Raw genomic sequence first — 17,462 nt, 5'->3', positions numbered from 1 at the left:
CCTTAGTTATTTTAATTCCAATTAATGCAAATTTATGTTTTCATGTCATTTATTGCTTTCTTTAGTTGTTATTGTCATTTTCTTGCTTTTGTTGTTTTAGATTTTATTTTTAATATAATTTAATATTATTTTATTTTCATGCACACCAAGTATTTGATAAAATGTTTGGCTTAGTTTTCACTTAGTTTTTCTTCACTCTTGGCTTGGAATTGTTGACTATGGTGATCATTGAGTCATTAATGTCCATTCTTGTTTGATATATTAGAGTAGTTAGTTGATTTGGTCTCCCTTGACTCTATGTGACCCTTAGTGTTGACATAGGACTTAGGGATTGAAATTAACTATGCCTATTTGACTTGTCTTCGATGTAAGGTTGACTAAGTAGGATTAACTCTTCATAATCATCATATGTTTGTGGTCAATGGCTAGGATAGGTAGCTTTAGCTCTCAATTACTTGCCAAGAGGTTTCTTGCATTTGAAGTTAATTGCTTTGACTTTTATTACTTTGATGTTTAATTTCTTGCATGTTTAGTTTTCACACTCTTGGTTGAGAAATTGGATGTTTGGGTGGAATTGAGTTATGGATGTCCATTCCGCATTGTGTGAGAATAGTTAATTGGTTTGGTTTCCATTGACGCTAGTCTTTCACTAAGTAATTAGTGAGTTGACTAGGACTTATGGATTGAGATCAATTATGCTTTTGACTAATTCTCAAGGAGGATTGACTAGTTTGGATTGATTCCACACAATTGCCATGTTTGTGGTCCACAACTAGGATAGGAAACCTAGATTACGCACTTCTTGCCAAGAGTCCTTTTTAGCTTTCAATTTCCATTTTTCGTTGCCTTTACTTGCCTCCATTTACATTCCTTGCATGATCATTTAATTTCTTGTTATTTATATCTCTTGCTCTCTTGCTTTCATTCTCAATTCCCCATGCTTTCCTCTCATAGCCAATAATTATACACTTCATTGCAACTCCTAGGGAAGAACGACCCGGGAGTCTAAATACTCTCGGTTTATATTTGGTTTGTATTGTGATAATATTTGATTGATGGTTAATTTGTTGGGTTAGGACTATACTTACAACGCCAATTCCATTTTGATAATCAAATTCCTAATCCATGCTTTTGGCCGTTGTCAAATTTTGGCGCCGTTGTCGGGGATTGCAATGGTGTTACATTGTTGGCTATTGTTTATATGTGAATATGTGAATAGTTTGTTTTTGATTGGTTGCTTGTTTTTGTTTGTAAATTTCTCTTGATTGTTAGCTGGCTTTAATAGATTTTTGTTTTAAAATGTATATGTAATATAGCTAGTAATTTTGTTTTAAATTACCTTTTTGACTTGAGTTGCATGTTTAATTTTTTTAATTACTCTCTAGATAGTTAAATTTAGATAGATTTTTGTTTGTACATATTAAAAGTGCTTTGAATAGTTCATAATTTTGATTTGAAAGATAAAATTTTGGATTAATTTTAAAGTTGAATGTAAATAGTTGCATATTTTTATTAATTTCTTATTTATATGCGTATTAAAATGTTGAGTTAATTTCTGTTTGAAAAATAAAAAAATCGTTGTTTGTGCTGTGCACACGCACACTTGCTATGCGAGCACACACTTCCATACTACCCTTCTATCCGTGGCGTTTGTACAGCAGCATATGCATACGCACTATTGTCCATTTTTCTTTTCGTGCGTTGATGCGTACGCGCTCCCAATTCACCCTCCTCTGTTGGGAGCACCGGCACTGTTGGTGCGTCTGCATTCCCCCCTTAGATGAGAACCGTGTGACTCCTCAGTACCCCTCTCCTCCTTCCCCAACATTCATCCCTATCCTCTCCTTCTCCATTTCAACGCCCACCACCCACCAACGAACCAACCGCCGCCGCTCACTATCACCGGCGACCACCCAGCCGCAACCCTTTCTCTTCCCCTTTCATCTTCTCTGAGCCATCCAACACCCACCATCTTCCTTATCACCACCGCGAAGTTCTCTACTTCTGTTTCAAATCTCCATCATTGTCCATCCGCTCTGCAACCGCGGCTTTCTCCTTCCCTCTTTCTTCTTCTTCTCCTCACCTTCCTTCCGCAAGTCCACAACACCGCCGCGCCCCTTTCTTTTCTTCTTCCCCTCTTCTCACCTTCTCCGCGGGGTCACCACAAAAACCAGACCATCACTCCTTCTTCATCACCCTCTTCGGCCTTCCCTGACCGCCAACCATCACCGTCGACCACGACCCTCTTCCTTCTTCTTCCCTTCGCAGCGCCGCCGTCGCAACCTCCTTGGCTCAGCGCCGAACCAGTCTCCAGCCCACCAACCTCTGCTCATCTCTCCACGAACCCTGATCCACATCCATGTCCGAACCTTAGAGCCGCCTAGGGCGACTGAACCTTCGGCGACACCACCCAGCACGCCTCAACACCTTCACTGTTTCGAGGCCTCACCTCCGCGATTCCACCATCGCCGCACTCTTCTCGCCGAACCAGTTGCTGAGCACCACCGCACCCCAGGAGCTCACCCCTGCGTCTCAGCCTCTGTTCCGTCACTGCCGCTTCTGCCTACACCCCTGTTGAAGCCGCCACCTCTGGGCCGGCATCCCTCCACCTCTGCTACTGCACAACCCCTGCTTCCCCTGTTTTTGCATTTTTCTTTTCTGTTCTTCAAACAGGTTTTAGTTTTACTTCTCTTTATTTTCTTATCTGATTTACTTAGTTAGATTCGGATTTCTGTTTAGTGGATTCTAGGTTGTTAGGATAGGTTAGTTTAGTTTATTGGATTTTGATTTTAGCTGTAAGTGTTGAAAAATTCTGTTTGTTGATGAATATTGTTGTTCAGGTTGCTGTTTATGATGTGGAATCATAGATTCTGATTTGATTTTTCTGATTGAATTGATGGTTAAATTGCTGTTGAGTTCATTTGGTTAGTTGTTTGACCGAATTTCTATTGAACTTCTGAGATATTGCTGTTGGTGTTTGGGAATGGAAAACTTTCTTTGTTTGAAATTGGTTTCTTGAAGCTGCATAGTGTTTTTGTTGCTTTATCCTTGCTGAGGGCTGCTATGAATTTCGATTGTGATTGTTGCTATACTCTTGCTGATGGCTGTTGTTTGGAATGCACAATTTCTGGATTTTGTTTGTAGTGATGACAATTTTACTTAATGCATGAATTGAACTTGTATTGCTGCTATTTTGTGCCAATTTGAACCTAATCACTTGATTCAGGATGCTTATTTGTTTAAGTTCATGTTGAATACTTGTGATTGGGTATGGACTTCAAAGAAAAGAATGCTGATTGAGTCCATTATTTTTCTGTATTGTTGCTATTTTGGTGCTGTATCTTGAGCCATTATTTTCTCATTGTTGCTGGTTGGATTGATTTTAATTGTTTGCTCATGTTTTCTTGCTGGAATTGGCTTATTTACTTACTTCCTATGAATTCATTATGATTTTTTGTGCTTTTAACTGTCAAAGAATTCATATGGAATCTGAATTGATTGTTTGAGTTTGGGGAAATAGGCCAATTTACTGCTGAAATGCTGCCAGAATTTATCTTAATATGTTTTCAATATTCGTCTTTGATTCAATTAATTGATTGAGTTGGTATTTCATTGCTTTTGGTTTCCAACTGTTGTTAACTCTATTGAGTGACTATCCGGCTGATTGCTTCTTTGTTTTGGTTGTTGGATGTTGAGGTTTTTGCATTCACTACTCCGCTGCTATTCTATTTGATTGCCAAATTAAGCTGCGTTGTGTTGTTTGAGCAAAAAAGTTTTATTTGACGAATTTCTGTGTCAAAATAGACCCTTGTTTGCTACATGATCTCTGATTGCCTCAAGAACTTCTTTGCAAGTTTTGTTCATGCTTCTAACTTTCTTTGCTTACTTGTGATGCTAATTTACTTCTATGCATTGAATAGTTCAAGTGAATTTTTAAATTGACCATAAACTTGAAATTCTTTGGAAAATTTGAGCCTCTTTTGCATAAACTCACAAGATTGAAGGTTTTAAATCTAAGTGGTTGAATTGATTCATTTTATTTTTGCCTAACTCTCATTAAGTCACTTAGATCATGAGGTTTTCAATTCTTGTTTCAACTTGTGACTTTTATGCTTCCTTGGAATTTGGTGTTTGAATGTTCCTTGAGTAACCTATTCTCAATAGTTTTAACTTTCCAACACCAAATTGTTTTAATTCATGCCAACTACTTGTGATTGATATTTACTTGATTATGTGCTCTACACATACATGTGCATCACTTATTTTGGCATTTTGAATTGTTTAGAAGTGAATACAAACTTGCTTGTTTTGAAATTTTTGAAACTTTTTGGAATCAAGGAACTTGTGACTATGCACCTAACTTTTGATTTTTCTTCCATTTCTTTTACTAACTTTTCCCTTCTTTTTACATAACATTTAACTTTTGTTTTTTTTTTTCAACTAATTTTTTCTTTTCCTTCACCTAACTTTAAATTTTATTTTCTCTTTCAATTAACCATTTTCCCTTTTACTAACATAACTTAACTTTTAACTTTCTTTTTACTTTTCAACTAACATTAACTTTTAACTTTTAACCATTTTCTTTCTCTTTGTGCATAGTAACAATGCTCCTTCCTTCTTTTATTCTTTGAGAACAAGCAAGTTAGCTTTCCTCACGCTCTGAATTTGATTGGAAGATGTTTATGTTTGATTTAATTTGATTCTCATGTATGCTTCCATTCAAATTTTTATTATCTGTTCACTTCATATGCTGTTTTGTGACTTAGCTCTTTCCTTTTCAGCATCACCATCACTCTTGCAGCCACTCTATCGCCTAACCCACCAGCTGAAGGTGGAGGTGACACAGTGATGACTCCTTCCACTCCGCATGATCATGAGCACCGAGGACCGTGCTACATCTTAAGTGTGGGGTGGTTGTGTATCTTCAGCAAGCGCATTTTAGGTGACAAGCTTCATTTCTGAACACTTTTAGTGTAGTTTCTTTTTATGTTTTTTTGGTACTTTGTATATAATTTATCCTTTTGAGGAACTTTTTACTTAGCTTATTGCACTTTTTAATTTTGTTTGTACATAACTTAGTATTATATAGTAGTGATGCATATTTTGATATTTTGCTCTTAATTTTGGCTTGTGCATATGCTCTGTTGTGGATAATGTGATGATTGCACCGAGTTTGATTTCTTATATACTTGTTGTTCTGCGCTGGGATTCTTCCTCCGAGCTATAACTCGAGCAAGTGCTCCTTTGGCTTGTTGCTTCGTGCTCAGAGAGAATTCCTCGGGACTCTGTTAACGTCGACGTGGGACCTGCAAAAAGGACTCCGACGCCCAAGTTAGTAGGTTTCTTAAAAATGCGGAATGCTTTGTGAAAATAAGATTGGTATGTGATTTCTTAGTGTAGCTCAGTATTGAAGGATGTGACTTAGCTACACTTGGGGTTGTAGCTTATATTTATAGACTTTCGGGGACTGAGCTTTGTAACGGTGTGATGGGCGAATAGCCTGGGATTCTTGGGTTTGTTTTCCATATATTTGTTATCGTCCGGTTATAGTGCGGAGATCTTCGCGTATGGATATGAAGAGATATTTTCAGTTGTGCTTAATGCTTGGTCAATGATTCTGTAGCCGAAGTTGTTGGTATGGTATACAGCCCTCAAGCTTATCCTGTAAAAAATAGGTTGAGCTTTATTTCGGCTTTAGAATCATTGTGCGTGAAAATATAGTGTATACGGGCCCCCAAGATCAACTTGTTTTTTTTTGGTGGGCTGCATTTGGGCTTTGGTGCGCCATTTCCTCTGGTTATTGGAGAACGTGCGGGTGTTGGAAAAGATGTCTTGGTAACTTCCACTTGTTTGTTCTATGTTGTCCGCTTGTCTTCTGTTCTAGTAGAAACGATGAGTAAGAAAGGTTAGTCTTCTGACTTTTCACTTTTACTGTCTTGCTGTCTTTTTGCTTTCTCTGTGTTTTTTCTGTGTTGTCGTGGTATAGGTAAAAAGGAGAAAATTGTGATGGATAGTAATGACCCGTATGGTTGGGTAGATATTGATGTGAGAAATCGTGTGTCTATTTTTAGTTCCGCTGAGCTAATTTCCCAATTAAACGAATGTAGGTAGGTTAGAAATGGGGATCAGTTAGGGGTTAGGATTCTGCCTTGTGGTGAAGATGATAGAGTTTGTGAACGGCGTTTGGACAGGTCTTACTTCTATATATACACTTACATGTTGACCGAATTGGGGGTAAGGTTTCCCTTTTGTGATTTTTGAGTTTGGTGTATTATCACAACTTAACTGTGCTCCCACACAGTTGCATCCAAACTCCTAGGCTTTTGTCCGGGCTTTTGAGTGTCTGATGGGGTATCTTGAGTGCTATCCGTCGCTTGGTTTATTCTTTTCTTTGTTCCAAGCTAAAGGGGTGTGGAAGGGGGGGTGTTGGGTTAACTTGAGCAGTCACCTTGGCCGAAGTATATTCAGTTTGTATAAACAGTCTTTCAAGGATTTCAAAGAAATGTTCGTTAAGGTGCAGATTGAGGAAGAGTTTTAGCCTTTCTTTTTGGACTCGTTAATGATTGAGAGATTTCCTGTTTATTGGTCTCCTGAGCCTAAACAAATTTTGGATTGTGAGGATAGAGTAAAGAGTGAAGAGTATGTGTTGGATTTTTTAATTTCTGCGATGTCCTCATCTGAGTCGCTATCGATATCAAGTATTTTGAAGCTGGAGGGAGATAGAGAGGCTATTGAGGAATATCTGGGTAATTTGTTGTGGTATTTGGTGTTTTGTGTTAATTTTGTAATGGTTGGTTATGTATGTTTCTGTGTTTGTAGGTGAGAAGGCTTCTACTCTTACTACCGCTAATTTAAAGGCATTTGTTTCAAAGACTAAGAAGAAAGAAAAGGAAGGCTTGTCAACAAATGTGAGGGAAAGCGATATTGTTTTTGATTGTTCAACTGCTGATGGTAGTCTGAAAAGAAAAAGGGGTGATGGGTCGTTGAGAGCTCTTGATCTTACTGGTGTTAAGGAAGATGCTAGGGCATTCACTGCGGAGGAGATTTGTTCGGCTCATGAGAGCCAGGTGATGCTTCACGGCTATAGAGATGGTCCTGAACGATCGCTGTGGTCTACTGGTTATCCCTTCATGGTCGTTTCGGACGAATTTGCCCAGGTTGATTCTGACGTAAAGATCATTCATGAGGCTGGAAAAACTGGCGTGGCCCGGTATTTGCAGGTAAGCGTATATACTTTCTTAATGCTTTGTTTGTTTTTCTTATATGATGTTACAAAGTTTGTGTATGCTCTTGTTAGGTCATTGGGGCTCGGTTGATGTCCATTGGGAGGACCTCCGAGTTAGATTCTATTTTGGAAGGTGATAATGTTGCTGCCATAAAAAAGCTGAAGGCTTCTTTGCAGGAAAAAGATGAGAAGGTATTAAAACTAAGGAATGAGTTGAAGGCTACGAGAGAAATTAAAAGAGGCAGGTACTGAGCTTACCAAGTTAAAGGAGGATTCAGCTACTGAGATTGGGAAATTAAACTCTAGGATTCCTGAGTTTGAGGAATAAGTGCTGTCTGCTTTTACTTTAGGTTTCGATCGAGCAGTTAGCCAGATTGGTGTTGTGGTGCCTGAGGTTGACGTCAGCATGTTGGATGTTACAAAGATTATCCAAGATGGGCAGTTGATAGAAGATGGGACATTGGGTGAGAAGCAGGATGAGAGTGAGTCAGTGGGGAAGGCTGATTAGTGCTTCCTTTGTATTTTGATGTTTTTCTGTATTAGTTTGTTTGTTTGAAAATTTGGATTTGGCTTGTTTGTTTCGCGAAACTGAAGTTTGGATTCCTTATTGGAATATTTTGGAATGTTTATCCCTATGTAGGATTTGTTTGTTTGTAATGAGAGTAGTTGATAGATAGTATGGTCATTTATTATTAATTTGACATTCGTCATACATGGGGTGATGAGGGGTGAGGGACCTCATTAAACCCTCTCTGTGAAAAAAAAAAAAAAAACCCAATGTGGGAAAAACCACAGCAGTAAGAAAAAGAGTGTCTCCTCTTGTCCTCATCACAATTACATAAAGTAGTTTCTTAAAAATGAGATATTACAGATTCCAGGGACTTCGTCCCCCTCTAGTCTTTGTAATGAGTAGGCGCCTTTGCTAAGGACATGCTGAATTCGGTATGGACCTTCGCATATCACGGCGAGCCTTCCATGTGTGGGTGGTTTCCTGGCCTCCTCTGTTCGTCTGAGCACTAGGTCATGCTCAGCGAATGTTCTGGGTTGCACTCGCCTGTTGTATTTTTGTTTGATTATTTCTTGCATTGCTTTTTGTTGTAGCTGCGCTGTCTCAAACTTCTTCTATTACATCTAGCTCTGCTCGCCTTATTTTGTTGTTGTCGGATGGGATATTCTCGGCCCTTGGTGAGTTTAAAGCGATCTCAACTGGTATCATGGCGTCAGTGCCATAAACCAATCTGAAGGGGGATTCTTGTGTAGTTGTCTGTCTTGTGGTGTTGTACCCCATAGGATCTCTGGTGTTAGCGCGACCCATTCTCCTTTGGCCTAGCCGATCTTTTTTTTGATCACTTGGAGGATGACCTTGTTTGTAGCCTCGGCAAGCTTGTTCGTTTGTGGGTGTTCCACTGAGGAGAAATGGTGTTTGATTTTGAAACCCTGCAAAAATATGGCTAAGCTCTGGTCGGTGTATTGCCAACCATTGTCAGTGATAATTTCATGTGGTATTCCAAATCGGCAGATAATGTGTTTCCATATGAAAGAATGTACTTTATTAGCCCCGATCTTTGCTAAAGGCAAGGCTTCAATCCATTTTAAAAAATAATCAATTGCTATGAGTAAATATTTTACCTGGCCGGGGGTTTTTGGGAATGGACCGAGGATGTCAAGCCCCCATTTGTGGAAAGGCCAGCTTACCTCTGATGTGTGTAGTAGCTCGGCTGGATTTTGTATAATCGATGAGTGCTTTTAACAGCTGTCGCATTTTTGGACTTTGTTGATGCAATCTTGTTTTATTGTTGGCCAGTAGTACCCGGCCCTGGTTATTTTGGATGCTAAGCTCATCCCTCCTATGTGGTTGCCGCATACTCCTTCATGAACCTCGTTCATGATGATGTCGGCGTCTTCTTTGTTTACGCAACGTAACAGGGGTTGGGAGGACCCTCTCTTGTATAGATTGTGTCTGATTAGGGTGTAGGAGGCTGCTCTCCTCTTGAATGTCTTCACGTCTTTCAATCCTTCCGGAATGTCCCCAGTTTGTAGGTATTGTATGTATGGTGTTCGCTAGTCGTTTTCCTGTGATATTGAGAAGATCGAGTTGTTGCTGAAGCTCGGCTCAGCTATTGTTAGTTGAGATATGATAGATTCTTGTTGAGTTTTTCTAGTTGTTGCCAATTTTGATAGTGCATCTGCTCGGGTGTTTTGTTCCTGAGTTACGTGTGTGATTTTTATCGAATGAAATTGAGACATAAGTTCTTTAGCTATTGAATGGTATTTTTCCAATAACTAGTCTTTTACCTGGAACTGCTCAGTTACTTGTTGCACGATTAGTTGTGAGTCGCAATATACTTGAAGGTGGGTAACGTTGAGGGATTGCGCTAGTCTGAGCCCGACGAGCAATGCTTCATACTCGGCTTGATTATTGCTTGCCTTGAATGTGAAACGAATTGATTGATTGGTTTGGAGGTCTTGTTTGTTCGTGAGCAGTACACCTGCTTCGGATCCCTCTGAGTTTGAAATGCCATCCACGTATAGTTCCCACACATGATTTTCCTCTGTTTGTTTGGCTAGTACAACCACAAAGTCGGCCAAAAACTGTGCTTTCATAGCCGTCCTTGGTTTGTAGGAGATGTCAAATTCTGATAGTTCAATTGACCATTTTGTCAATCGTCCAGATGCCTCGGGTCTTAGCAGAACTTGTCGTATTGGTTGGCTAGTCCTGATCACGACTGGGTTGCTTTGGAAATAGTGCCACAATCGTCGTGCTGTCACTATCAGTGCGTATACTAGCTTTTCCATTGGTGTGTATCGTAGCTCGGTGTTTTGCAATGTTTTGCTGATGAAGTAGAACGGGTGTTGTTGTCCTCCTGTTTCTGTGACTAGGACCGAGCTTATTGCATTAGGACCGAGCTTATTGCATTAGTAGCAAGGGTTTACCTGGTTCTGGTTTTTGGAGAATCGGTGGAGATAAGAGTATTAATTTGAGCTTTTAGAAAGCTGCTTCACACTCGGCGTCCCATTTGAATCTTTGTTCTTTCTTTAATATGTTGAAGAAGTGTTGGGAATGTGTAGAAATTGCTGGGAGGAATCTGGACAGAGCGGCGAGCCTGCCGTTGAGTCGTTGCACCTCCTTGACTGTTTGAGGGTTCTTCATCTTTATTATTGCGTCACATTTTTCTTAGTTGGCTTCTATTCCTCTGGATGTCAACATAAAACCGAGGAATTTTCCTCCCTTTACCCCGAATGCGCTTTTTTCGGGATTTAGTCACATATTATGCTTCCTTAGTTGTGTAAAGATTTCTTCGATATCTTCTCCGTGATCTTTAGGTTATTTTGTTTTGATGACCATGTTGTCGACGTATACCTCGAGATTCTGCCCTATTTGTTTGTTGAAGACTTTGTCCATAAGTCACTGGTAGGTGGCACCTGCGTTCTTTAGTCTAAAAGACATTACTTTATAACAATAGTTCCCCATTTCAGTGATAAATTCTGTTTTATCCTGATCTTTGGGTGTATCAGAATTTGATTGTATCCTGAATATGCATCTAAAAAACTCAACACAGTGTAGCCTGATGCATTATCTACTAGTTTGTTAATGCAGGGGAGAGGGTATGCATCTTTGGGGCATGCTTTATTTAGATTTGTGAAGTCGACGCACATGCGCCATTTACCTGATACCTTTCTTACCATTATCACATTTGATAGCCAGGTTGTGAAGCGTAGCTCTTTGATGAAGCCGACATCTAAGAGCTTCCGGGTTTCTTGTAGGCAGGTCGACCTTTTTTCGTTTCCCATGTTTAGTTTCTTCTGTGCTATAGGTCGGACCTTGGGGTCGATCTATAGCTTGTGACAGATAAAGTCTGGGTCGATCCCTAGCATGTCGGTAGGGGTTTCTTGTTGTTTCATTTTCTCTGTGTTTCTTGCTGTTTTGATTTTTAAGCTCTCATTATAACATTGTCGAGCTTGAATTTGATCTGAGTAGACAGTTGCTGTTTTATCGTCATTTGCCTGAAATTTGACACAGAGATGGACAGTGGACACAATGGCACAAAAAGAGTTTAATGATGGTCTACCGAGGATTATGTTATAAGGGCTCAGGCAGTCAATGACCAGAAACAGGTCGTCTTTTGTTCTACAAAGGGGGTGGTCTCCTATTGTCGTTTGCAACCAAAAGCTCCCTAGGATGGAAACTCGTTCCCCAGAGAAACCGACCAACTCGCCTGAAGAGGATTGTATTGTGTTTATGCTGAGCTTCATTTTTTGGAAGGTGGAGTAGAAAAGGACATCTGCACTGCTCCCTGGACTTTTCGGACTAGGAGGTCTCCTGCTTGTATTAATATCACTACAGGGTCGTCAAGGTTGGTGGTCTTGGGTTTATGATCATTCTGGTCTTGGGTTGAATTTTGATTTTTGAATTTTAAATTTTGAATTTTGAATTTTGAATTTTGAAAACGTCAACAATATAAGATAAAGATTTGAAAAATATTTAAATTTTGAAAATGTTTGATTTTTAAAATTTTAAATTTAAATTTTGAAATTTGAATTTTAAATTTTGGAATTTAATTGAAATTTGAAATTTGAATTCGAAATAAGATAAGATTTTGAAAAAAATATTATTTTTGAAAAAGATTTGAATTTTGAAATTTAACACTAAGATAAGATAAGATAAAAATTTTAAAAAAATTTGAATTTTTTTATGCAAATTTCGAAAATTCAATTAAAATAGAGAGAAAAGATATTTTTGAGTTAAATGAGGAAAGAGAAAAACAATAAAATGACACCAAACTTAAAATTTTTAGATCAAAACGAAGAAAACAGCTAAGAACAACTTGAAGGTCAAGATGAACACGAAGAACAACTTGAAGATCAAGATGAACACTAAGAACAAATTTTTGAAAAATTTTTAATAACTAAATAAAAATCAATAACCTCTTAATTTACGAAAAAGCAAAAATAAAAACAAATAAACAAGCAAAAAAGCAAATATTTACAATAACCAATAATAAGGCACGCGTTTGCAATTTTCCGGCAACGGCGCCATTTTGACGAACTGATTTCCTATCGGTAAAGAAATTCACAAATATAATCGCGTTGTAAGTATAGCTCCTAAAGCAACAGAAAATCTTTTCGTACAAATGTTTGGTTGTCATAAGTAACAAACCCAATAAAATTTGTAAACCGAAGTATTCAAACCTTTGTCTTCTCAAGGAATTGCAGGGAAGTATGATTTATTATTGGTTATGAAAAACAGTGTTTTTGGGTTTCAAAAGGTTTGAACAAGGAAAATAAATTGCAGGAATTGATAAATTAATATCTAATAAAACTCTTGGTAAGGTATGAAAATTTGGAAGTCCTATCCTAGTTATCCTTATCGATGGTGATGAGAATTGAGTTTTAACCCCACTTAGTTAATCTTTACTAAAACAAAGGAAAGTCAAGTGAACTAATTAGTTTGATCCTCAAGTCCTAGTCAATTCCTAAGAAAGGACTAGAGTTATTGGAATTCAATTCAATTAGCAAAAATAACAATTATCAATCACGATGAGTTTGATAACTCAAGAGTTTCCAATTAATCAATTAAAGCCAAGAATATAAAAAGCTAAATCAGAATCATAAATCTGAAATACCTCAGTTGCATTAATAAAAGAAAATCAATCTAAACATAAAGGGCTCATAAGCCAAATTGGTAACATAAGTCAGATACGAATAAAAGCATTAGAATAAATAAAAATATAAAAGGAATGTTGAACCTGAGAAGAAGTTGAAATCCTAAATCCTTTAAGAGGAATCCTAATCCTAACACCTAAGAGAGAGGAGAGAACCTCTCTCTCTAAAAACTACATCTAAATTATGAAAAGTGAATAATGGAAGACATGTTAATGAATGGATGCATTTCCCTACTTTATAGCCTCAAATTTGTGTTTTCTGGGCTGAAAACTGGGTCAAAAATAGGCCAAAAATCGCCCCCAACGATTTCTGGTATGTACAGGTCTCAGGAAAGTGACGCGAAAACGTCGTCCACGCGTTCGCGCAGATTGGGTTTTTGCCAGGACGCGTCCGCGTGATCCACGCCATCGTGTCACCTGGCTTCGGAGCAGCTATGACAAATTATATATCGTTGCAAAGCCTCGGATGTTAGCTTTCCAACGCAACTGGAACCGCATCATTTGGACCTCTGTAGCTCAAGTTATGGTCATTTTAGTGCGAGAGAGTCAGGCTGACAGCTTTGCAGTTCATTCAACTTCTTGTATTCCTTCCACTTTTTTATGCTTCCTTTCCATCCTCTAAGCCATTTCTGCCCTGTAATCTCTAAAAACACTTAACACACATATCAAGGCATCAAATGGTAATAAGAAAAGATTAAACATATCAAAATTAAGACCAAAGAAGCATGTTTTCAATCATAGCACAAAATCAGGAAGAAAAACATAAACTCATGCAAATCATATGAATAAGTGTATGAAAGATTGATAAAATTCACTCATTTGAGCACAAGATAAACCATAAAATAGTGGTTTATCAACCTCCCCACACTTAAACATTAGCATGTCCTTATGCTAAGCTCAAGAGAAGCTATAAAGGAGTGAAGAGGAATGGTAAAATGTATGAAATGCAATCCTATCTATATGAATGCAACTAAATGTGAAATGATTCTACCTACTTGGTTAAAAATAAATAAGTTCTCCATGACAAACATAAATCAAATTCCACTAATTCGAATCATACAGTGAAAACAAGTAAACTTGTAAGAAGATAGTTCATGAAAGCAGGGAACATAGAATCAAGCATTGAACCCTTACTGGTAGTGTATATCACTCTAACTCTCAAGTGTCTAGGGTCAATCACTCTACTCTTCCCTAGTCATGCTTTCTCAACCTTGTTCTTCATCTAACCAATCAACAAATATTTAGTATACCAATGCAAACATCAAGAGGTCTTTTCAGTGTTGTAATGGGGTTGAGGTAAAGGTAAGGATATATATATATATATAAGGCTAAGTGAGCTAACAAAGTGAATCCTTGATTAGTCTAAGATCTCACCTAACATATACATGCTTTATATAATTTAAAATGCTTTATCTAGCTACCCAAATTTTTCCTACTTTTGTATTACATGCTCATGTATCAAACTTATTTTTGAATTTTGTCCCATGTGCATTGATTCTTTTTATTTTGCATTTGGGGTAATATTATTTTTCTTCTTTTTTTTTGTATCCCCTTATTTAATTACTTAATATTTTTTTTCAATGCACATGGTAATTTAATTATTTTGATTTCACATGAGCATGCTTCCCAAATTTTCAAATAACTTATTCAATTTAATTCCCCTTTTTTGTTTTTTTTTTCTATCATCCCATGTTCCCATAAAATTTTCCATACTTAAATTATACACAATATTTATCTTAAGCTAATCAAGGATTCAACTTGGAATTTTTATTTTGTTTTTTTTGCTTAAGGCTAGTAATGTGGTTATGGAATAAAGGGGGTTAAAAAGCTCAAAGTGGCTAACAAGGGTGACATAAAAGGGTAGGCTTATTTGGGATAAGTGAGTGAAAACAAGTAATGGCCTCAACCATATGCAAGCATGTAAATACACTAAATAATGGACATATAGAGAAGAAAACACACAAGAATAAAATATTTATGGTTAACTAATGTAACCTTGTAATTAATCTCAAAATCTCACAGGTTGTGTGTTCTTTGACTCAAAAATCATGTTCCAAATACAACTTCAAACAAATTTAACACATAGAAAATTTTAATTTTTTTATTTAAATTAGTGAAATTTTTTTTTTCAAAAATAGGGTCCTAGAAAGAAACTTATTATTTTTCAACCAAGCAGTATTTAAATGCAAACAATCAACTACACATGCAATCTATTATGCAATGCAACAATGAACAAACAAAGAAAATAGAATATTGGTGTTGAGAATAGAATAACTAACCCGTGGAGATCGGTATCGACCTCCCCACACTTAAAGATTGCACTGTCCTCGGTGCATGCTAAGATGTACAAGTGGACGGACTGCTCCAACTGATGCCTTTCTCTATAGATTGTGCAGATTGACTTGCCTATCTCCCCATATAGAAGTTCTTCCTTTTCCCTTCCTCGGTGGCCATCCTAAAAGAAGAGAAAAAGGGAGAAAAGTAACCCAGAAATAAAGATAAGAAAAATAAATAAAATATGGGTTGGTAATGCCAAATAATAAAGGTCTCAATTACATGGTAGCTACAACATGCAGTGAGAAAACAGTAGAAGCATACGGCACATCAATAGTGCAAGAATTGCAACAATGGGGAAGAGGGTGTGGGTAATGCAAAATAGTGTAAGTGCATATCAATGCAAAAGGAATATCAGTATTATAAAAATTAGCATTGACGTATAAATAATAATACCCAATTAGAATAAAACAAATCATGAAGCACCAGAATAATTCAAAAATATGTAACAGTTGAATGAGAAAATTTTAACACCAATGAAAAAAATAATAATTTTAGAAAATAAAATAAAAATATACCCAAAATTAAAATGCAATGAATGAAAGTATGCAAATTAAGTAAAATAGAATGAAGGTGAAAAAGAATGAGAAGTGAAAGAGATAAAGTAAGAAAGAAAGAAGAAAGAAGGAAGGATAGAAGAAATTAGGATTAGAAAAGAAAAGATAAGATAATTGGCGCTGATTTGGATAAGTTGTGCGGCGCAGGTGACGCAGACGCGTGAGTGACGCGGTCGCGTGGTGTGCGATAAGGTCAGGTGACGCGGACGCGTAGGTCACGCGATAGCGTGGCCTGATTTGTGCGATTGGCGCAAGTGCAGCCTCGCGTTCGCGCAACTCTCTATTCGAAACTCTTTTCACCAGATTTTTGGGTGACGCGGTCGCGTGGTTGACGTTCGCGTGGATGGCCATATTTTGAAAATGACGCAGACGCATGGGGCACGCGGTCACGTGATAGGGCTTGTGCTTCTAGCACGAGTCCAGCCACGTTCCAGCCCAACATTCTGCCATACACCCATTTACGTCGATTTTACAGAGCCACGCGTTCGCGTGGGTGACGCGGACGCGTGGGGAAGCTATTTTTCAAATGACGTGACAGCGTCGGCGACGCGGTCGCGTGGGCATATTTATGCCTAAGGCACGCCTCCAGCCACGCTCTCGCGTGACTCTCTGTTCACTTTTCTTTTCTTCCTAATGCACTTGTGTTTATAAACCGAAGTAAAATTTATAAACCGAAGTATTCAAACCTCGGGTCGTCTTCTCAAGGAATTGCAGGGAAGTATGATTTATTATTTGTTATGAAAAACAGTGTTTTTGGGTTTCAAAAGGTTTGAACAAGGAAAATAAATTGCAGGAGTTACTAAATTAATATATAATAAAACTCTTGGCAAGGTATAAAAATTTGGAAGTCCTATCCTAGTTATCCTTATCGATGGTGATGAGAATTGAGTTTTAATCCCACTTAGTTAACCTTTACTAAAGCAAAGGAAAGTCAAGTAAACTAATTAGTTTGATCCTCAAGTCCTAGTCAATTCCTAAGAAAGGACTAGAGTTATTGGAATTCAATTCAATTAGCAAAAATAACAATTATCAATCACAATGAGTTTGATAACTCAAGAGTCTCCAATTAATCAATTAAAGCTAAGAATATAAAAAGCTAAATAAGAATCATAAATCTGAAATACCTCAGTTGCATTAATAAAAGAAAATCAATCTAAACATAAAGAGCTCATAAGCCAAATTGGTAACATAAGTCAGATACGAATAAAAGCATTAGAATAAATAAAAATATAAAAGGAATATTGAACCTGAATTGAACTCGATATTTCCAGGTTTTTTACTACGCCAAGATCAACGTAACCTTTCGATTACAGGCCCCGAAGCGTTACTATATATTAAACGATATCGACGAGGCTTCGGTCCGCTGTGCTTGCGCACCTAGTGCGCCTGCGCACTGGACCGCTTTTGGGTTAGGCGCGCTTGTGTACCTGCTGTGAAGGCGCAGTGAAAGGGCGCTAAACATGCATGGTCTTTAGCGACCCCCGGATAAAAAAATGGGTCAAAAGCCGGGTCTTTTGTGTATAATCTCCGATATTTCATCCCCTTACGTAGGTAAGTAATTGTACAGAAGGTAATAAGTAAAAAGTATTAAATCTACATCAAAAATCTCTCTCTCCAAGAGAGGAGAGAGAATCCAAAATCCTAATCCTAAGGAGAATTTCCTAAATCCTAAAGTTGAAGAAG

General features: G+C 37.7%; 1 protein-coding gene across 3 annotated transcripts; it reads left to right on the top strand.

The window, feature by feature from the left end:
- Positions 1,651 to 7,901, top strand: LOC107618874. 3 transcript variants are annotated; one of them, XM_016321049.2, is made up of 4 exons: positions 1,651 to 2,673; positions 4,782 to 5,905; positions 6,820 to 7,220; positions 7,298 to 7,901. In XM_016321049.2, exons 2-4 carry the CDS (start codon positions 5,893 to 5,895, stop codon positions 7,475 to 7,477), a joined length of 594 nt encoding a protein of 197 aa, XP_016176535.1. In that variant the 5' UTR covers positions 1,651 to 2,673; positions 4,782 to 5,892; the 3' UTR covers positions 7,478 to 7,901. The 3 variants fall into 3 exon arrangements, with proteins under 3 accessions (XP_016176535.1, XP_016176533.1, XP_020966108.1); XM_016321047.2 differs by having other exon boundaries at positions 1,653 to 2,673; positions 4,782 to 4,942; XM_021110449.1 differs by lacking the exon at positions 1,651 to 2,673 and adding an exon at positions 2,741 to 2,762 and having other exon boundaries at positions 4,782 to 4,942.

This window comes from Arachis ipaensis, chromosome B09, assembly GCF_000816755.2.
Source record: "Arachis ipaensis cultivar K30076 chromosome B09, Araip1.1, whole genome shotgun sequence".
Lineage (NCBI taxonomy): Eukaryota > Viridiplantae > Streptophyta > Magnoliopsida > Fabales > Fabaceae > Arachis > Arachis ipaensis.
Note: the sequence above shows the minus strand (reverse complement) of the source record. Positions and strands in the feature narration are given on the sequence as shown.